Genomic DNA, 22120 nt, shown 5'->3' on the forward strand with positions numbered 1-22120 from the left:
GCGAGACGGGCCGGCGGGCCGCAGGAGGGAGGACGCGGCCGCGGCGGGCTCGCAGGGCTGGCGCCCGCAGCGCGCGTCGCCCGGGCCGGCCCCGGGCCGCCCCTCCCCACCCCGGCCCCGCCCGGGCTCGGCGCCCAGAGCTCGGCTTCCTCCTGTCCCGCCGAGTCCGTCTGTCCTGCGTCTCCTTCGCCGCGACTAGCGCCCTCTGGCCTGACGTCACCGGCGCATCCGCCAATGGGCTCGAGAGGGACCGGCTGCGGCGTGAAAGTGACGACGGAAGCAGCCAATGGCCGCGAAGAGGGGGCGGGCCGAGGCGGGAGAGAGAGTGAGCGCCCGCACGCGTGGGGAGCCGCGGCGGGTGCGGGCGGCGGGCGGCGGGCGGCGGGCGGCGCGGGAGGGGCGCGGCGGGGGGCGGGGGCGCAGCGCGGGCGGCCCCTCCCCCTGCCCAGCTCCGGGCGGGCGCCGGGAGCGGCCGGAGTTTCCGCGCCCGGGAGGGAGATGCGGCCGCCGCTCGGGCTCCTTGCAGGTAATACGCGAGGCGGCCCCTGCAGGGCCGAGCGCGCCAGGGGGCGAGCAGAGTTGGGCGCGGAGCGGGCGCCGGCTCCTCGCTGCCGCCGCGCCCCGAGCCCCGCGGGCTGGCCCGGGCCCGGCGGCCGCACTGCTGCAGGAGTTGGCTCCGGGACCCAGGTTGCGGCCGAGGGCCTGGGTCACGGGGGATGCGGGCGCTGGGTGCCGTGCGCCCCGGTGTGAACAGCACGCGGGACAAAGGGCGCGGCGTGGAGGGTGCGCGCTCCGCCTGCCCTCGCCTGGGGCTCCTGCGCTCCCTCCGCCCGGGGCCGTGGTCACCCCCGCCGCCCCTGCCCGCTCCAGCTGCGCGGGCGCTCCCTCCGTCCGAGGCGCACCAGGCGCCTGCGTTGCGTCCCCGGAGCGGCCACCTGGCCGCGGGGCCCCGCGCCTGGGCGCCAGCTGGCTGCGGCCCTGGCGATGGCTGGGCGCAACCGGGCCGCTTGGCCGCCTGCCCTGGGTTAAAGGCGGCTCCCCTGCAGCGCCGCTAGTACCAGCTACTCCGCTCTGGCTGCCGAGCGGAGCAGCGGGCCACCAGCCGGAGCGCCCGCGGCCACCGAGCTGCCACTTCCCTGCGGGGGCTTGGAGTTGGGGAAGCCGAGCAGGTGGGGAAGCCGAGCAGGTGGCGCAACCGCCGCCTCACCTCCTGCGAACTCCGCGAGGTTTCTGGTCTTGTTGATGTTGTGACTGTGAGCTGTGTCTATTTTCTTTCTTTTTTTTTTTTCTTTTACCACACACAAAAGAAGGGAGGAGTTAGAGGAAAGATCTAGCCAGAGCATTGTGAATCATCCCACACTGTTCTTTCTCTGGGAGAGCAGATGGATGGGGAGAATTCCTTGAGAAACGGTTACAGTAAAGACTGACTGGACCCCCTCCCTGTCCCCTCTCCGTGCAGTCCTGACCTCGCCTGGTGCGCCCCAGATGGAGGTGGGGTAAAGTGATGCAGACCGACTTAGATGGGAAAATAGCTACAAGCTAGCAAGCTGGAAACTTTCTGGGACAGTGGAACTGTGAATGTCGAGCCACACACAGTCATTCTTGCTGTAGGCGGGTATGGGCCTCACGTGTTACTGAACTAAAAACGGGAAGGCGATCACCAGAGGAAGATACTTGGAGGAGCATTTTGTTCTGCACTGCGTGGTGGAGGGCAATGGAGATGAGGGTCTCCCGTGCCTTGAGGGCCCCAACGGAGGAGCAGTCAGCTCAGGTCTCCTGCTGGGTCAGAAAAGGTCTGGTTCTTTAATCCGATTCCCAGAGAACTGTCTCATCTCAGCCTGGCAGAGGACAGCTGGCATGTGGATGGATTGTTACTGATGGGTGGAAAAGCCGGCCAGAGCCCAGCAGGTCCTTCAGTGCATATGGAAGAAGATTCTGTAGTAGGTGGCTGCTGCTCATTTTTCTGAGTGAATCAGTTAGGTTTCGTCTCCCTGATCCTGTTTCCTGCAGTACAGGCTGCTGTGTCAGCTCTCACTGGGTCCCAAGGGTTCACAGCTCAGTGACACTTGTTTTTTTCAGAGTTGGGAAGGGGTCCCTATTTGAGGTCTTTTTGACTTTTCATTGATGACGGGTTAATTTGTTTAACCCCCTGAAAATAGAGGCTTGATATTAGAAGTTTAAGAAATTGACAATAAAGAGACTTCTGCTTCATTCCAAATTCCACACCTGATAGGGTCGGTTAATTCTGAACACAATGCGAAATCAGCACAGGAGTCAGATGGGGATTAGAGCACCAACTTTATCACTGGTGAAGATGCCTGGAGCGCTGCCTGGACTGAGCCTGAGTCCGCAGTGGGGCTCCCTTCTCACTCCATATGGTGAATATACCATCCAGCCACTCCCAGGGGCCGGGGCTGCCAGGCAGGACATTGCCTAGATAAGAGGACAGGGTGATGCTGGGGGGGGTGGCTATCAAGAGAAAAACGGAACGTGTGCCTTCCTATTTTGTGGCCTGGGTACAAACAAAGCTGTAGGGGGCCGGTCCACCTGTCTGTACCACCTCACGCTGGCAGGGCTTCTGTTACCTGAGTGCCAAGCCTGGCTGGGATCATTGCAGAACAAAGGCCATTTACTGTGGCCGAAGGGGAGTTGGGAACAGGATCACTGTGTAATGCTGTGCAGTTTATGCAGGGCACACAGGTGCCTGGCCAGGGAAGCAGAGCCCTGGGTCTGCCCAAAAGAAGGGCGCCCTTTTCTTGATTGCATCCGGTCACCTGATGGGCTACTGCCGGCCTTGGTTGGTAAGTCCATCTACCAGAATAAACAGTTGTTGGCAACATTGCTGTTCCCAAGACAGGAGATCAGGGACTAGGCACCAGGAACTAGTTTCTCCAAAATAATAACAATAAAGGGAACTAATTGTGTCCATACATTCTCTCCTTTAATCCTTAGCACAACCTCCTGAAGTAAGTAATGGCACCCACCCTATTGTGCCGATGAGGAATTGATCCTGAAGAAGCCTGGGTAGCTCAAGGTCACACAGGGAGCAAGTCCAAATGCGTCTGTCTCCAGAGCCCGTGCTCTTAACCACTGCTCGAGAGTCTGAGAACTTTGCGTGGCTTCCGAACACATTGTAGTTTTTACTGCATGTGCTGACCCACAGTATTTTCTGAACTGTCCCACTATACACGTTAACCGTTATGCCTTAAATGAAAAGGGCATTTGTGAGTATTTTCAGCGGCAGCAAAGAAGTGGGAACCTTGGAGACGAGGGGAGGGGAGCGGCAGTCAGGAGGCGAGTCAACCAGATGGAGAAATAAGGTGGAGAGCGGGGAGTGGGACAGACTCTAGGTCCCCTGATGTCCCTGTGGTAGAAGAGGGGGAGATCATTCTCAGGTTGACACCCCAGGTCCGGGCGTGGCCCACAGTCTGCCTTCCAGATGTCTTAGCTGTTGCCTGAGGACCAAAATGATTAGTCTGTGTTACAAACAATCTGAGATGCAAAGTGAGACATGACAGCTCATTTCGGAGCACAAATTATTTCCTGATTCAGTGTTCTTCTTGTAAGGCCATTTGAACCTCATGACAACCTTTTGTGAAATAATATTCAAATATTTGGGCCTCAAGCAGATAACATCGAGACCAGTTACGTGACCATTTGTCAGCTCACAGCTCTATTGTGTGTTTAAAATTGATATAAAGTATTTGCTTTCCTCCACATGAATTTTCTAAATCAAAGAACACTTTTATTCCCTCCATGTTAAGTCATGGTATCTTACTAGCTATTCAGTCTTTTTAATTAATTAATTTTTTTTTTTTAGTAGCAGGAGTAATTTCTTTAGCTGAAATATAGACATAGTGGTTGGGCCCTGCCTGGTGACCTATGTTGTGTTTGCATCTGTAGTTTGGATTCGACCAATGGTTTATCCTTTCAGTGGGAAAGAAAAGAAAGGCAGCAGATAGTAGCTGGAATATTCCTCCCAGCACTTGCCGAGAGCATGAGTTACATCAGGTGGAGAAGCTCAAGGGACCAGCAGTGAGAGAGCTGCAGAGCCTTCCTCTCTGGACTGTAATCTGCACCTCTGCCCAGCACCTGGAAAGTGGCAGTGTTACCACAGAATGGGTGTCCCGTTGACTGTTGGATCTGTCTCCGTGTTGTCTCAGATAGACGCCCATAGAAAAAGATGCCTGTGACCTCAGATGGCGTGTTTGACTGACTTCTTGATTCCGTAATCTGGGGTACTCCCTTAGAGACCTGGAAACAAATGCATCTAAACTGCCTTCCCAGTCGAGGGGCCTGGGATTCTCCTCCCTCTCAGTATGAGAGGAGTGGGGGCCAGTCCCTTACTGGGCAGGACAAGAGCCTTGGTACCAATAAGCCAACTACTAAAGGGGATTTTCAAAAGAAAATAGTTCTGTGCCTGTGCTTTTGCCCTCCTTGAAAAAGGACCTATAATAACAGTGCACCTCCCCTGGGCTTTTATTAAAGCCAGCTGTGTTTCTGAGCACTTTAGGTGAGTGTCTCATTTAACCCTTATGACAACCATGTAGAGTGGGCACAGTTATCGTCCCCACTTTAGAGGTGAGGAAACTGAGGCCCAGAGAGGTTAAGTAACTTGTCCAAAGCAGTATGACCCAAACATGATCTTGGTAATTTCAAAGAAAGCACCTGTTGAGGGAGTGGTGGGAATGGGGCCAGCTAAAATGTGATTTGAGGGGTAGTTTGACATTTGGGCAAATTCCATGGCAAGAAACCCTTAGGTAACTCTCACTGCGGGAAAGTTCTGCTTTGCAGAGTGGCACAGGAATGGACTCTGAGAGTATGGGTGACACACAAGCACACAACTAATACATGGCAAGGCTGAGAGACACAAGTTTCTGCCTTTAACATTTTGCCTGTTTCAAAGAAAAGTTAAAAATAAGCGTATATTTTTAACCTGACTCTTTCACCAGTATTGAAGGTCATATCCTCGCATGGAATAGCTTCCCCTCTTCTTTAGAATACAGCTCAGCCCTGTATTGTATTTCTGGAAGGAGATGTTGTCCCAAACCAGTCGGTCTACAGTGTTCTCTCCTTCCTCTGTCTGTCCTCCGTGTGGGAACCACGGAGCTGGCCGTCAGTCATGTGCCTGCCTCATCATCTCTACTGAACTCTTCTCTCTCCCCGATTTTCATCTAAGTGGCATGAGTGTCTGAGTTCTACAGATAGGCTGAAGCTCTTTCAGAATCAGGACCGTGTTTCATACTCCACCACACACACACGCACACACACACAAAATGTGCTAAGACCCGACAAGGAATATTTATTGATTTTTCTTGATTGGATGAAGCAAGATGGCAACTCTTTTTTTTTTTTTTAACTTTGTAAACTGGTTCAAGGACTATAAAAATGATTTGCCATATGGGGTTGGTAAATAAAGAATCCCATTAAATCAATGTTTCTCAAGAACAATCCAACATCAGAAACCCAAGGGCTTCTGATGTCGGGGGTTGCAGTTGGGCCCAGGAGAATCTGCATGTGTCCCAGGTGACTTCAGCGTAAATGACTCTAGCTCTTATTCACTTAAGGTAAATGTATCCACTGTAGAAACATTCCTAACAATGTGTTGATGAATATTTATACCATGTTATTTTTCTTGCAGATTTCTAACCAGCATAATGCTGGAGCAGGAGGCTGGCAGCCTGCAGTTTTCAAAATGGCCGAGTTGGACACTGATTTGGATCACATCATTCCATCTTCTGTCCTTCCACCTTTCTGGGCGAAGTTAGTAGTGGGGTTTGTTTCCCTCGTGTGTTTCGCACGGAGCTATGATGGAGATTTTGTCTTTGATGACTCTGAAGCTATTGTTAACAATAAGGTTCGTGTCTTAATTCCTTTCTGATAAACTTACGTTCACCACTTGCCTATGTCTCCACAATAATCCAAGTTTGTGTTGAATTATTTTCTGTTAACCTTGGGTTAAGCATTTGCCTGGCTCAATTGTGTGCTCCAGGTTTCCCGTCTCTTTTAGATAGCGCTCCTTGATTTAGGGCCCCTTTTATTGCTGGCAGCGGAGTCTCCATCCCCTGCCTAACCTCAAGCTTCACCCTCCCCATGTACCCTATCTGAGGCCGCAGTCCACACCCATCTGAGACCCTTATTCTAAGATTGCAAGGCAAGGGTATTGCAGGGCATTGCAGACTAAGTATTTCAGGTTTTGTGACAAATTTTCAGAACTCTAGGCCAGAACTGTTCCAAAAAAAAACAATCACGCATTTGCTGCAGTGATGGACGAGTCCGATCGCCTGCCCAAAGGTGCATCCTCAGCAGCAGGCAGCGAGCTAGCTGCTTCTTTGTCCTTTGCTGATAGCATCAGGACAGCCTGCTGACAGCTGCTGAAGGACGAGGAGAGTGCTGCCCGTGGATGCCGCAGTTCCTGCTCATTTCATGTTTGGAGACTCAAATTTGCTGAATTTGCAAAATCCCAGCAAGTTTTGCTCACCAGTGGCTGCAGGGAAAATGATATCCTTTTTTACTCATTAACTAGAGATAGGGAAGAAGAAACAGGTTTGTGGGAAGGGAAGAAAAAGATTTAAGTGAGCTAAAAAAAAATCAGGACAAGAAACTCGGAGGCAGGGAGATCCCAGAGGAGAAAGAATTCAGAAATGGCAAGGTTAGAGCCTTGTGACGGTCTGGTTACTCCTTGGCTATTTTATGCGTGTGCCTTAACCAACGAAGAGAGCTGGAAGGAATATACTAATCTCTCTCTCTAGTAGATGCAATGGTAGGGTCTTTTCATGAAAAACACTGTTGTTGAATGCTCTTAAAGTTTTGAAGTCATAGATTCTGCCAAATGAGGAAAAAGTCATCTTCGTATTGAAATGTTGAGAAAAATTCTCTATGGGACAAACGTATTCTGGGGCAGGAGCGGGCGGCAGGGGAGTCACTGTTTTGCAGGTATTTTATTTGTAATACATTGTAGTTGATTTTTTCTATTTTGATGGCACAGACTACAGCATTGTTGACATTTGTTTTTAATTCAAGTTCTTCGCTTGAATTTTCCTCAGGTTCACCCAGCAGTTACTGCAGATGTTTCTGCTTCAGTTCTTTTTAAAACTATGCTTAAAAGAAAAAGAAGTTTGTAGCTCTAAGCAACTCTGTCACAGTGGTGGCTTACTAGCTACAGAATGGCTTTTCTAACAAGGATACGAGCATTTGCCTTTATTTTTTTAGTTCCCCTTTTCATTTTGTTGCGAGTTTCTTGACTCTTCTACTTTTATAAAGTGGAAGATCTATAAAGTGTTAACTCAGAACCTATGTCGAAGAGCTTTGGTGAGCAAGGCAGGGAGAAAACCGGAGCTGTGCTGTATGTGGGGTGCCCTGGTGTGTGGGTGTGATTCTCTTTCCATCTGTGTGGGGTAAGGCAGATGAAGCCGTTATGTGGCTCTACTGCACGTTGTCTTGGCAGTGTTTTCTAGAGCATCACACTGTGCCCCTTTGTTAACTTGCTAGCGCTCCCTTTTTTCTTTCCTGTTTAATGAAAGGCCCTCCTCCCTTCATTGGCCCCGTGCCGACAGTAATGTGAAACAGGCTGTTACTGGGTTTTGTTGGTGTTAAAGACTGTTTTCCAGATGCTTCCTTGTAGTGTTGAGTTGCCTTTTTTCATGGAGATGATGGTTTTCTTTGAGACAGTGGAGTTAGCAGGAATTTCAGACACAACACGTCTTTTCCATAAATCATTAGGAGGAAAAATTGACCTTTCTTCCCGTAGCGCGCCCTGCTGTGTGTAGGCTACACCTAATCAAATATTCAGAGCTTCGTTGGTGTTCATTTTCTGCTCAAATGGAGGGAAAGATTCTCCGCCCAGCCCCTTCACAACCAACAGGTATTTCTGGGGCAATGCAAAAGAAGATGGACTTCCAGTTTTGTAACTGAGTAACTAAATTAGTGAGTGGATTGCATGACCTTCACGAAATATCTGACTCTTAGGAGTTGGTGCACTCCAGGCCTCTCAAGCCGATACCCAGTGAAATGAAATTCACCTTCAAAGTGGGTATCAGGTGACCACCTTTGCATCTGTCGCCTGTCCTCAAGCCTTCCCCTTTGAGTCAGCCAGTGCTTAAGTAGCGAATACTTACCATACTCTACCGTGTGCCTTGCTCTTGGCTGCCCAGGATTTGACATACTTCTTCTGTGCAGGGCATTCCCCACCTTAGGATAGTTATAAGCTGCAAAGACTGTCCGGTTTAGATGCAGTCACAAGCATAGGCTCTCCTATCAGGTGTGCCCCCCTGTCGGAGTCAGGAGCTAGTCATGTAAAGAGGACGAGGTCTGGAGGCGGCTGGGCAGCCTCTGCAAGATGTCCAGTGGTGTGATTTGTTGGTGCTTCTGGCTGCACAGCCCTGAACCTGTCCACCCGGGAGTCTGTGAGACTTGCAATCTCCTTTAAAGCAATCCTTTTTTGCTTAAGTCCATCAGCTGATTTTGGTTACTGCAACAAGAGTCTTGACTGATAGCCGGTTGGTGCTTAGCACATCATAATTTCTGGTCCTTAAAGTATTCCTGTTTAATTATGCTTCAAAGGAATATTAACATGCAGTTTTGTTACTTCCTTCAGAGTGCTTTGTCTGCCTTTCTTCTTGTTAGACACAGTTTAAACAATCTGGTTGCATATTTAAATGTTAAAAAAATGCATTTTTAAGCATCTGTAGTACAGTACCAAATTAAATTACCTTAGTAGTAAGATAGGTCTCGTTTTTTAATATTTATCTTTAAATAAATATTAAAGTGATCTTTAATCTTTATCTTTAAAAGCTATGTGGAAGTTGTTTTTCTTTAATTTTACTATCTGCTTAGCTCATGATCAAAAATGGAAAACTTTAAAAAATATATGTTAATCCACTCTTATGTTTTAAGTCGGATATTTTTGGTATATTGCTTTATGTATTGGATGTGAGAGAGAGTAATAATGATCTCGTTTAGCTATATGGTCCATTCATTCACTCGACATGGATTAAGCACCTTCTGTGTACTCCCTGCAAACACATGTGTGGCCTGGGTCTCGTGGAGCCGCAGTGCAGTGGGGCAGACAGATAATAGTTAATGTGATTATAAATCGCCAGTGTGCCGAGTTCTGAGAGGACAGGTGCGAGATGTCCCAAAACCCATGGAAGGGGAATTGCATCAGCTCAGGAAGGTCATGGCTCGATGGCTGAGATATGAACGGCAGGAGGAGTGGAGCTATGCAGAGTTGAGGGGTGACTGTTTGGGTGGGGACCTGTGCGTGCAAAGCCTTTGGGATGCGTGGCAGCAGAAGCCGTGTGGGGACCGGACGAAGGCCAGTAACAGGAGCACGGAGTCCGAGAGATGAGCCTGCAGAGTTCGGAGAGAGCCAGAGCACCCCGGGCTGTGACATCCGGGCTGTGACATCCGTGTCAGGACATCGGCTTTGCCCTGGGGGTGGAGCAGGGGGTAGTGGGGAAGCTACTGCAGTGTTTTAAGCAGGGTAGGGTGGGGTGACCCAGTTTGCATTTTGGAGAAATCAATGTGGAGAACATATCAGAGGGCACCGTGGACACACTAGGAGGCCTGGCTGTATGCTAGGTGAGCGATGATGGCGGCTTGGCCCAGGACTGGTGGGAGAGATGGAGGATACAGGTATGAGGAACTTTAAAGAAGAGGTCGTGGTGAGGGCTTAGATATGGGGTGAGGGAAGAGTCATGACTCCTTTGCCCAGAATGTCCTCTGGTGTGTTCCTGCAGGACCTCCGGGCTGAAACGCCCCTTGGGGACCTGTGGCATCATGACTTCTGGGGCAGTAGACTGAGCAGCAACACCAGCCACAAGTCCTACCGACCTCTCACCGTCCTGACTTTCAGGTGAGGTATGCCAGCATGGGCTGTGCGGGAGGGTCACCCAAGGCTTGTGCATGATACTGTACCAGGTTTGATGTGACAGGATTCCCAGTGTCAGAGAGTCAAGTCAGTGGTTCTTAGGCAAGCATAAGCCACTCACCTATATGGGTGTCCAAGAAGTGGCTGCTAATTTCAACTGGTAGGAGTTAGGTCACAGGAAGACTGAGAGAAGGTGCATGAGGAAACTTCATTTCGGGGCTCACTCTGGCAGTACAGATACTGAGAGCGGAACACTGCAGAGCGGATCAGCATGGCCCCTGAGCAAGGGTGACGTGCAAGCCTTCCATACTTTGTACACTTCTTGGAGGTTGGACCCTTTGTTAGTTAACACCAAGGAAATGGTATGAGTGAAAATAACATGCGGCATCTAATGAAGCTGATTTCTTTTCACTACAAAAAAAAAAGGTATAAATTCCAGTATGCAAAAATAAAATGAAGCTAAAAACAATCTCACTGCCCCCTCAGTAATCAGGGAGCTCTTTGCATTATATAAATTTGTTCACCTCACAAAAGTTCCCTTTCATAGCTGTTTCTTGGGTGCATTAAATACTAGTGTATAAATCTCTCATTGAAGCAGGGAAGCAATGATTTGGAATCACTGGTAATTGTAAAGCAGTCAGAAATAAGGAATGAGAAAGCGTTTCATTGGACAGAGGCTGGTGGACAAACTGTAATTTTGATTGAGAAGTTACGTGAGTGTCTTAAACCCAGGTCTCTGTGGGGTAGCCATGAGTAGTGTGTGGTATGTTATATCTTCTTGGAATGTAGTCTTGCCTTTTTTGCACATAAAAAATTGTCTAGGGGCTGGCCCAGTAGTGTAGTGGTTAAGTTCGCGCGCTCAACTTCGGCGGCCCAGGGTTCGCAGGTTCAGATCCCAGGCGCAGACCTGCACACCGCTCACCAAACCATCCTGTGGCAGCATCCCACATACAAAATAGAGGAAGATTGGCATAGATGTTAGCTCAGTGACAATCTTCCTCAAGCGAAAAGAGGAAGATTGGCAACAGATGTTAGCCCAGGGCCAATCTTCCTCACAAAAAAAAAAAAAATTGTCTAGTTTTCCTTTCCCTTTTCCTCTCCAACTATTTTCTGTCCCACTCCTCTGAGATACCTTTATCTTCCATTTTCCCTCTGCAGTCCATTAAGTTCTTACCTTTGCTTAACCTTATTAGCTTGACAGGCATTATTTATCTTGACACTATTTTTACCAAGCTTGCACGCAATCTTTCTCTTCCTCCTTTAATATTTTCTCTCACCAGCCTTTTCCTTCAGACGATTTGCATTTTATTTCACATGCTTTCTGCACATCTGGTGTGAACACCCTTTGTTCACTACAGGATTAACTACTATTTGTCGGGAGGCTTCCACCCTGTGAGTTTCCACGTGGTCAACATCCTCCTACACGGTGGCATCTCTGTCCTCATGGTGGATGTCTTCTCAGTGCTGTTTGGTGGCCTGCAGTACACCAGTAAAGGCCGGAGGTTAAACCTGGCCCCCAGGTCCTCCCTGCTGGCGGCACTGCTGTTTGCCGTGCATCCGGTGCACACAGAATGTGTAAGTATTGTTTGCTCACGGCATGTGCACTCGTGTGAGGATGAGAAGCCCTCCATATGTTGGCTCGTTTCCTAAAACAGGTGTCCCTTAAATACTCATAGAGCTATAGAAAGTATACTCTGCCGTGCCCTGCCAGACATTTGAAACAATTATTTGTAGGTCCAACAGCTCTCTTTTATGAAAAATGCAAAGTCTCATATTGGTGAAGACTTTATAATAACAGGATGGTACAATCTCTGCTGATGCTTTCTGTTTGGCTTGTATGGCCACACTGTAAAGGTATGCATGTTGAATAGTACCTGGCTTTGGGGTCTAAAAGCCAGAGGCTAAGAAACTTTCTTCACTGAAGGGTCTGATGCAATTTTCTTGTGTTAGCTGAGAGCTTTATAATTTTCAAAATGCTTTCTCGTACTTAATGTGATTGTCACAAAAACTCTGTAAGATCAGATTGGCTAGCGTAACAGTTTCCACTCAACAGAAGAGTAAATGGCCTGGGAGGATGAATGAAGGACTTGTCCCAGGTCAGTCAACTGATGGGTCGATTTAGGGATAGAATTTAAAATCTGATCTCCTGAGGCCTGGGCTGAGGAGATGCCGGCATACTTTGAGTTGAACTGGAAAGTGGCTCCCCCTGCCCTCCTGGGGATCGCTCATGGATTCTCCCCACCTTCCTGCTCCTCGTCTTCTTCACTCCCTGTATTGTCCTCCTCCCCTGACGGACTGCCCAGGAGACGGGGCAGCTCCTGACAAGTGACTGACCTGCTGTCCAGTGAGCCAAGCCTTTATTCCATTGAGCTGCTGCTGAATATATTTGGTACAAGCAGTGTTGGGATTTAACTAAACACTTATGGGATTTTCAGGGACCACCCTACCCCCACCCCATGGAACCCTTTGAAAATGTAAGTCAGCATGTTTGCTGGGGTAAAAGATTTGATTTCAGCCATTCATTCTGTGAGCGTGACATACCTAGGATAAAATACTACATGTACTTTATTGCTTCTCCACAATAGACTTCAACATTTAATATGTATTTAAATACCTACATATTAACCAACTGTGTTGAGCATCTTGAAGTAAGTTTCAAAATACTGAGCAGAATTCTTGTCTTTAGCATCTGATTTTATTAATTTTATTAAACTGTTCTTTGATATTAAGAGGATTGTGGAATTGTTATCACAACCTTCTCCTAATATCTTATTACTTTAAAGCTTTTAAAAAAAATTCTCCTAATTTTTTACTTCAGCAAATTCAGAGGACTGAAGGGAACTATTGTAAAAGATTAGTTATAAACTATTTATTAATATGTTACTGTGACCGAATTAGAATTTGTTTTGGTGTGAGTTCTCTTTATGGTCTAAATGTTTAGAAATAGTATACACATTGATCAGAAATAAGGGAATTTCTGGCAAAAGTACTGGTTGACTGCTTTGGTCCTCGTCTAATTTAGTATAAACTTAAAAATTAAAAGCAAAATGAAATATCTGAATTATTAACCAAAGAAATTTTTCTAAAATGTTGATGTTAAATATTGAGAAGTTAGCTTATAGAAAAAGTTTGAAGTGTCAACAAGTGTAGCTGGATGTGTGCATACACGTACATACACACATGCCCCAGATAAATGTAATCCGGGCACATTGTTAACCCCAAAATTCTATATTCGAGATATTTAAAAAGAAGCCAAGGGAAGTCTAGCTATAGGAGAGAAGGAAGTATTTGAAAAAAATCTCTTCGTCTCCCTCTCCACTCCATTCCATGAAAGTCATTCAAACTCAAATTGCAAGAAAAAGTTATGGCTCGTTAAAAATCAGCATTCCTACGAGAGAGATTTTGTGTGTTTACCTTTCATTGTTTTGGCAAATGGTATTCAGTTTCCTCTTATCTGCACCCCCTTGTTATCGCCCGCTCTACATTTAACCCAGCCTTAAAAAGGAGCGAGAAGCAGGACAACCCAAGGGACCAGCTGGAAGGAGGGCTCCTCAGAGGTTCGCAGGCTGTGTGGAGGAAGCAGCCCTGTGCTCTGGGCTGTGGGCCCGTCAGTGTCGCTTGACAGCCCTCGGCACGGCACGCCCCGACTGAGCGTTGATCTGGATGAGGAGACTGGGGATTTGGGTAGTACCTGTGCTTCTGTTCACATTTATTAAGGGAAAGCAGTGGCAGTGTAGGCCCCGCCAGGTTTTAGTAGTGTAAATACCTATATTCACATTTATGTGTTTTGTGTCTTTATAACTTCTTGACATGAACATTGAGAATGTTTTTGCTGACTGCAAATAAGAACCTAAATTTTCCAGTCTTCTAGGCTGACGAACCTTCCAGTTTGCCCAAGATTAAGGGGGTTCTGGGACATTGGACTTTGCATTTTAAACCAGGGACAGTCCCAGGCAGACCTGGATGAGTGGGTCGCCCTACAGTCTTCCCATCTCCCAGTCCTTAATTGGTGGTGAAATAATTATAATCAGTGTTATTTGTTCCTCACCTGATATGAATGTCTCTTAAAAGTTTTCACTTATGCCACTCTGGGCTATTGTGGGTGTGTAAGGCCTCCACAGACCAGTCACCAGGGGAGGGAGCAGAGCTAAGGAAGTGGGTTGCTCAGCCCCTTGTCTATTTGGAGACCAGGATGGAGGCCCCTGGGAGTTCCCTGAGGACACTGGTGCCACTGGAGGTTTCCCTTTTCCTAAAAGCATTGGTGAAGATTTTAAGTTGCCTAAATTAGGTTATCAAAGAATGATTCTCAGGCCTCCTTAAGAATTCTGCCCATCCAGTGAACCCAGCGTATCATGCTGAAGGAATTAGATGGGGAAATATTCCCTCTTCCCCTAATTCTTTCTTATGGCCCCTGTGCACATTGTTCCTAGTGGGGAAACAAGGATGCCACCTGCTCTATGGATTTGGGGAGGTTGCAGGGATTTCTCCAGAAAACCCTGATATGAGTGTTTCAGGTTATTTATAAGGAAAAAAATAGCCTTTGTAAAGAACCCTGCCTGAAAAGACATATTATGCAAATATCACAAAAGAAAAATAAAATCTCTCCATATTCATGTCCCTCCTCCAGACAATTGGACACAGTGCCTCCTTGATAGCCTTTTAAATGTTTTTCTGTGAAATCTCTTTAATTACGATGCCAAAAATTCATTGTAAAGACTAAATACTCTTTTTACTTTAAAACACTTGCCATACTTGTTAAAACTTGTTTTTCTTTATGTCAGACAATGTAATGTACGTTGCTTAAAGACTTGGGAGTATCTGCACCAACTAGCCAAAGGAAGAATGTTTGTTTTAAAAATAAGTTTATGATGTTTAACGTGCATTTTAGTGCAAGTCTTTAAATGCACCTTAGCTATCCAGGTAACAAGTGGTTAGGCTGGTTGTTTTGGCCCCCATCCCTGGTATTTGTCCAAAGCACCTCCCTCCCCTTTGCTCACTTCAAGAAACCTTATTCTCTGACTCTCCACGTCCCCCACCTCCTGCTTCCCCTGCCTCTGTGCTCTAAGGAGCCTTTGGATAAGCTTCTCTGGGTTGGTTTCACTTACTTTATCCTCTGTAAGGGTTGGGGCCGGGCCGTCCTCAGGCCCTGTATGTAGCCACAGCTGGAAGATGTTGCTCCTTTCCCTCTCATCGTCCTGGGGGGAGGCTCACAGGACCAACTGCTCCAGCTGCTCCCTGGTCACTCACCTCGGTGCTGCGGAGCCCATGCCTGCCTCACCCCAAGCTGCTATGTCCTCTGTCTGTTCCTTTCTGCTCTCGTGTTTATGCACGCACCCTGGGGGATTCATGCAGGATCTACCGGTGAGCCAGCACCTACTGTGTGCCGGGCTCTGTTCAGTTTTGCTGCATCCCTCATTTTACTGTGCCCCTGATTGAGTTACAGGCTTGAGTTTTCAAGAACTCTCATTGCACATTCCCTTCATTCATAGTAATTGGACTGTTTAACCTGCAGGCGTACTGGCACACTTGTTCCAGATCTATTGAAGCTTTATTTGTCCTTAGCTTCCTTTCATGATTGTGGCATTCACAGGTTGAATTCATCGGCTCCTTCAGTCTTAGCGACTGTGTGACACCACGGGTTGCCACATGCCTTTTGGGGAGTTCACCATCAGAATGGATAATCGCCCTCAGCATTTCATATCTAACCAGCGTAGTGGCAAACTGCTCCGAAAAGGCATTCTTTTTAGCTATTGCTTGTATCCACACTTGGGAATTGCATGTAAATATAGTAATTTTCATATTCATTTTATATTCTCCTGTCTCCATAGTCTTTATTCTGCATCTCACATATCATATGTCTGTCCTGTAAGAGAAGGTGAACTTACCAGCCATTAAAGCGATCCCTAGAGAATCACAGTAAAGCTTTGCTATATGTCACATCCAGGTGCTAGTTAGTGAAGAATGCCACATAAACTAGACCAACACTCATGAGTGGAATTCCGTGTCTTTCATTGCCACGAAACATTTGGAGAACAATTATTGGAGTAATCAGTCTGAAAGAAATGGAACACAAATTTTATATTGCTTCATTGTCACTGAGGTAAAGAAGGAAAGGGAGTTATCAGGTGTGGAAAATCAGGGGAAGAAATGGTAGAGACTGTCTTCTGTTTCATCCTACTTGTCACCCACTTTTGAAGCGTTCTGCTTTCCAGGTTAACCCACGTCATCACTTTAGGTCTGAAGGGGGGAAAGATGGCGGAGGCAGCTTTGAGCAGTTACTCCTGTTCTTCTTCTGTCTGCCTGGTGACTTTTAACACTAATTGCCCACCTTTCCTTCATGTTTCCAATCAAATTTTCTTCTTTAAATATCATGCCCTTTGAGCTGATAACATTTTCCCGTTGAAAATCCACTTTGGGGACCTGGTCAGAAGCGTAGGTCTCTGGAGCTGTAGGGGGCAGCATACTGAATAACAGGGCCTTCACTGCACATGTGCGTCACTGACTGTCCAGCTCACAGAGTAGCCATCGTAGGTTCAAACCAGTCTAGCTTTCTCTTGAAAGCAGTTACTCAAGTCCTAGACCAAAAGAGAGAAGAAAACCAGTTGTAAGATAAGACCGCAGGGCTGTTGCCCAGTTACACAGATTATTTTAATAGATGGCAGAGTCTAGTAAAGTTTTTGTTTTCTGTCTCTAAGGCATTTTTGTATTTCCAAAGTTTTGTTTAAATGTTTTTTATGTCAATCTTTTTTTCTTCCTCTTCTTTTAAGGTTGCTGGTGTTGTCGGCCGTGCAGACCTCCTGGGGGCCCTGTTCTTTCTCTTATCTTTCCTTGGCTACTGTAAAGCATTTAGAGAAAGTAAGCATGATGTTTGCCTTCTTAATGTTGCATCTTCCTGTTTTTGCATATCGTGCAGTGTTTTAACAGATGGGAAATTATCCATTTATGTAAGTTTATCACTTTGAGGGAATATGGGTCAAAAGGTGTAAACTCTCTTTAGATATGTCTGTTTACACCATCGCTTTTTTAATAATTCAGAGTTTGTACATCAGTGTTCACATGGGAGTATCCTGTGGGGTGGTGAAACCAAGAGCTTCTGCTCTTGGTACTAAAGCCATTGTGATTGATTTTTGTGGTTTTATTTCCAACAAAATTGTAGAGGAAAAAGCTTTTGGTTATTTTTTGTTAAAATCTCTTGGAAAAAAGAATAGAAAAATGCTAAAATGTGAATATGCACCTGGACTATGAGGTTCTTGTTTTTTCATTGTAGTGTTATTAATACTTACTAAGTAAGTCATTGTTGTTGGAACTAATGAAGTTGCAATGACCAGTTGGGGGCAGTATTGCTTGGTTATTAGCAGCAGTTATTGAGATACAGTGGAATCCCTGTCTAACTCTACTCATTATATAGATTCTGATCATCTCCAAGTCAAATCATACCTTCCAAATTATTGTATGGTAGAAGTTGGATATGCTACATTTAGCTTATGTAGCAGTTATGCATGCTGGTCCAGTAAGAGTGTCAGAAATTCAACTTCTGTTATGAATTCAATGTATGGACTGTAGAACTCTCTCCGTAGGTATCCCCATCAATTATTTATATTTGCTAGGGGAGAAGTAGGGAAGTGGGGGGGCTGCTATGCTCTGCAGCCCTAGAGCAGGGCCATGTCAGCAGAAGCAGTGGTGCCTTGGCCTCCTGGAGGCTTTTCCACAGTGTCTCTCAAAGCAGAAGTCCACTCGAGGGCTGCCGGGGCCTTCGTGTCATTGTTCACGTACAAATGCTTGTGCTTTGATTTCTCCTGTGAATTAATCTCTTACTAATAATGAAGTTCAGACCCGTCCTTCGGGATTTTGTGGTGCTGGGGCTGGTGAGACGGAATAGCTCAGTGGGAGGAGTAAACAGGGACCCTAGGCCAAATCCAGCCCACTACCTCCTCTCCTACGGCCCCCAAGCCAGAGTGATTTTTACAGTTTTAAATGGTTGGGGAAAAAAACCAAGAACAATATTTCGTGACATATACAAAGTCATATGAAATTCAGAGGGTTTTTTTTGTTTTTTTGGGGTGAGGAAGACTGGTCCTGAGCTAACATCTGTGGCAGTCTGCCTCTATTTTGTATGTGGGTCACCGCCACAGTGTGGCTTGATGAGTGGTGTAGGTCCATACCCGGGATCCGCACCCGCAAACCCTGGGCCACTGAAGCAGAGCGTGCTGAACTTAACCACTATACCACCTGGCCAGCCCTTGAAATTCAGATTTTCATGTTCACGTAGAAAGTTTTATTGGAACATAGGCACACACCCTTGTTTTCATTTTGTCTGTGGCTGCGTGTGCCCTACAATGGCAGAGGTTAGTAGTTTCAGTAGAGGCCATCTGACCTACAAAGCCTGAAATACTTACTGCCCTATCCTTTACAAAGTTTGCCAGCCCTTGGGACACGTGATTTCACAGGATAGCTGTCACCATCTGAGTGGTTCCCCAAATTTTTTTTAGCAGCTATTAATAGGGAGTTTCCAGCAGGAAGTTTTTACTTACGAACCTAGATGACTTTACTGTTAATATAATCATTGCCATTTACTGGACAATCTGCGTGTATGTGTGTATATGTATTTTTCTCATTTAATTATGTAATAGCCTTCGAAGTAGGTGGAATTACTTCGCCCATTTTCCCAGTGTAGGACTCAGAGTTTAAGTTCCTCTCCCAGGGTCACACAGCTTTTTATGGCAGAACTGAGTCTGTCGAACTCACTTCAAAGCCGGCACCAGCTGCACTGTGTTCTTCTGCTTCCCTGCGCTCCTGGGACCGGTGAGGCAACCTTATCCCAACAATCGTGAAAAATAACCAGGAGGGACATTCAATTCTGTTAACAAATTGTTAAAATGTTAGGTGTGGTAATGACATCACAGGTATGCTTTAAAAACAATCCCTTTCTTTTAGAGACACATGCTGAAATATTTGCGGATGAAATAGTGTAAAGTCTGAGATTTGCTTCAAAATAAGCTAAGAGGAAGCAGGAAGGGTGTAGGCATGTAGATGAGGACAGACTGGCCAATAATTATTTAAGCTGAGTGATGGTGACATGAGAGTCCCTATATCAGTATCTCTACTTTGGGATGTGTTTTTTGTTTTTTAAAAAAGATGATTTGGGCCGGCCCCGTGGCTTAGCGGTTAAGTGCGTGCGCTCCGATGCAGGCTGCCCGGGTTCGGATCCCGGGCGCGCACAGACGCACTGCTTCTCCGGCCATGCTGAGGCCGCGTCCCACATACAGCAACTAGAAGAATGTGCAACTATGACATACAACTATCGCCTGGGGCTTTAGGGGAAAAATAAATAAATAAAAAATTAAAAAAAAAAAGATGATTTGTTTTTTACTGGCCAGATGAGTCACCAGATTAAGAATCAACAGATTTTGGTGACTTTTTTTAATCTTTAAAACATTGTGTTTATCTAAGACAACCAGATTATATATTTTTAAGGATTTTTTTTTTCCTTCTGACATTACATGAAACAGGTGAATAATTAATGACTTAATAATTTTGTTATGGAATTGGAAGGGAATATCTAAAACCAAAATGTAATGGTGTAATTTAGCAATTAAACATGAAAAACTTAACATATTAGAACAGGCAACTGGAATAAATTTATAAAATATTTCATACAAAAGAACATAGGTGGTATATGTCATACAATAAAATGAACACCTGTGAACTCATCTCCCAGTTACAAAAAAAAAGTCACCTTTTCTATAATTGGAACACTGTAGAGACTGCTTCGTCACCTCTCCCCCACTGCCTCTCACCCCTAGCCCTTTGCCCACATGGGACCATCCCTGAAGCCCGAGGTTCTGCCTCTCCCTGAGGTCTCTATGGGCAATCGTATGGAAGGTCAAACAGCATCTCCTTCCTTTTCTCTTCCGCCCTATGACTCCCAGGTGCTGTCAGTCTCCAAAATAAGTGCTGATGGGGCTACTTACCTTACTGTTCACTCACAAGGATTCTAAAAGTTTCTAAAACAAGTTTATCTTTCAAAAAAATGCTATCCTAAGGTGAAAATAGCACACAGACCAGATTCTTCTCTTGTGATTTTTTTAATGTCTTATAAATGTGGGAGTTCTCTAGCAGACACAAGACAAAGAATTAGTTTTATTATTTAAATCTCAGTAGGCTTTTTTCTTTATTGTAGTAAAATATACGTAACATAAAATGGACCGTTTTAACCATTTTTAAATGTACCAGTTCAGTGGCATTAAGTACATACACCTTGTTCTATAACCATCACCACCATCCATCTCCAGATCTTTTTCATCTTCCCAAACTGAAACTCTATACCCATTAAACAATAACTCCCCATTCCCCCTGCCCCCAGCCCCTGGCAACCACCATTCTGTTTCTTTTTTTTTTTTTTTAATAATTTTATTTATTTTTTCCCCAAAGCCCCAGTAGATAGTTGTATGTCATAGCTGCACATCCTTCTAGTTGCTGTATGTGGGACTCGGCCTCAGCATGGTGGGAGAAGCAGTGCATCGGTGTGCGCCCGTGATCTGCACCCCGGGCCACCAGCAGTGGAGCGCACGTACTTAACCGCTAAGCCACGGGGCCGGCCCCATTCTGTTTCTGTCCGTGAATTTGACTACTCTAGGTACCTCGTATAAGTGGAACCATACAATATTTGTCCTTTTGTGACTATCTTCAAGGTGCATCCATGTTGTAGCATGTGTCAGAATTTCCTTCCTTTTTAAGGCTAAATAATATCCCATTGTATGTATATATCACATTTTGTTTATCTGTTCATCTGTCAATGGGCATTTGGGCTGTTTCCACTTTTGGCTGTTGTGAATAGTGCTACCATGACCATTGGTGTACCCAATAGACTTTTTAAAAAAGAACAATAGACTTTCTTTTAACCCTTATTTTTTTCTACAAAAAGGCAGGATTGCAAACTCTTCTAAAACCTGTAGGTTGTACTATCTTAGTGTTCTAGTTATTTATAGTTACAGACCTGGAACATCCGTGTAGAAACTATCCATAGTTTCCAAGGGTGGATTGGGAAGGGCCTGTGAGATTTATCACTCACTGCCCCTCCTCCATCTGTCATGTTCAGGCTGACCATGGGGCTCAGGTTGTGTGTCTTGGAGCACCTATTCTCTCAAACCTGCAACTCCACTAAGACACTGTGGAAGGGGGACCCCAATGGCCCCAGACTATGCCATGCTCACTCAGGACTTGGTTACACCCAACCACTCCCCAACCCTTTATTATTATTATTTTATCATACCCAGATAAAACCACCACTTTTCCTGTGACTCATCATTTTTCTGATAGGACAGAGGGTTTGGGGGCAGCTGAATAGAACAGTTTCAAGTATAGAGACAGTGATGGTGACTTTTCTTCCCGAGACTGAAAGTTAACTTAGCAGTAATGCATGTCCACCTCTTCCCCATGGGTGGGGAGATCCCCACCTATGATGATCGTAAAACTCGCAAGAGACATGTGACCCCCAGGGATCTGGTGGGGGGCAGGGGTGTTGCATCTGCCCCATAGCAGATTCCACCATATCATATGGCTTTTCCATAAGATTGTGAGTTAGTAACAGGATTGGGAGACAGGGAGAGGATCCATTTACTACCTCACTGTTACGGTCATTACAAACAATGGTATTTTGTGTTCTTAAATTGGGAATTAAATCTGAATTAGCAGTTATATAGGATAACAATTTATTGTTAGTAGTATTTTTCCTGAATAAATTAAAAATTAAATTGGTTGGCTTATCTCGAAGACAACTCTAAAGTTTTATGAAGTGTCATTTTATTAATTTTAACTTACCTTCCATTAAAGTAACTACTCCCTATTCCGAATGACTTTCAAAGACATCAGAAGTGCTTTTTGAAGAAAGTACTACATATTGATAGATTTAACATGCACGATACATTATTTAGGACATATAATAAAACCTGCCACTACTTCTAAAGATTGCTCTTATGAAATAATGGAAAAACTATCAGAAGACTGAAAATTCTTCTGTCAAGTGAACTGATACATTTATTGCCTCTTTTAATGGAGTATTCTCACAGAATGCTTAAAAACTAAAGACATTTTATATACTTTTCCTGGATCCTTTACTAACTAATTTCTCTGTTCCAATTCACAAATGTACATATTCTGATATATGTATCTGTTTTTAACTCATTTGTAAATTATAAAATTATTTCCAAGAGCCATCCATACAAAAGAAATTTTTTTATAAAAGCCTTT

The 22120-nt window shown here is 45.6% G+C and overlaps 2 protein-coding genes and 1 non-coding gene across 10 annotated transcripts in view; 2 read left to right on the plus strand and 1 right to left on the minus strand.

Moving 5' to 3' along the window:
* The window catches only part of ITGBL1 (integrin subunit beta like 1), a 1366350-nt gene that overhangs the window by 813383 nt on the left and 530847 nt on the right, over positions 1–22120 (minus strand). The window lies entirely within an intron of this gene.
* TMTC4 (transmembrane O-mannosyltransferase targeting cadherins 4) overlaps positions 413–22120 on the plus strand; it is a 66287-nt gene continuing 44579 nt past the window's right edge. For 2 of the 7 annotated variants that reach the window (XM_087435882.1, XM_087435881.1), the window contains exons 1-5: positions 991–1940; positions 5642–5857; positions 9741–9856; positions 11230–11446; positions 16639–16726. In XM_087435882.1, coding sequence (XP_087292008.1) covers positions 1878–1940; positions 5642–5857; positions 9741–9856; positions 11230–11446; positions 16639–16726 — 700 coding nt within the window. In that variant the 5' untranslated portion in view covers positions 991–1877. Of the gene's footprint in view, positions 527–990; positions 1941–5641; positions 5858–9740; positions 9857–11229; positions 11447–16638; positions 16727–22120 lie in introns of those variants that run through there. The other 5 variants (XM_087435880.1, XM_087435878.1, XM_087435879.1 and 2 more) reach the window with 5 other exon arrangements.
* LOC147916055 (U6 spliceosomal RNA) lies at positions 10088–10194 on the plus strand. Its single transcript, XR_015553527.1, has one exon. It is a non-coding gene; the product is annotated as a U6 spliceosomal RNA (small nuclear RNA).

This window comes from Ceratotherium simum, chromosome 10 (assembly GCF_057802395.1).
Source record: "Ceratotherium simum simum isolate JZ-2026a chromosome 10, ASM5780239v1, whole genome shotgun sequence".
NCBI lineage: Eukaryota > Metazoa > Chordata > Mammalia > Perissodactyla > Rhinocerotidae > Ceratotherium > Ceratotherium simum.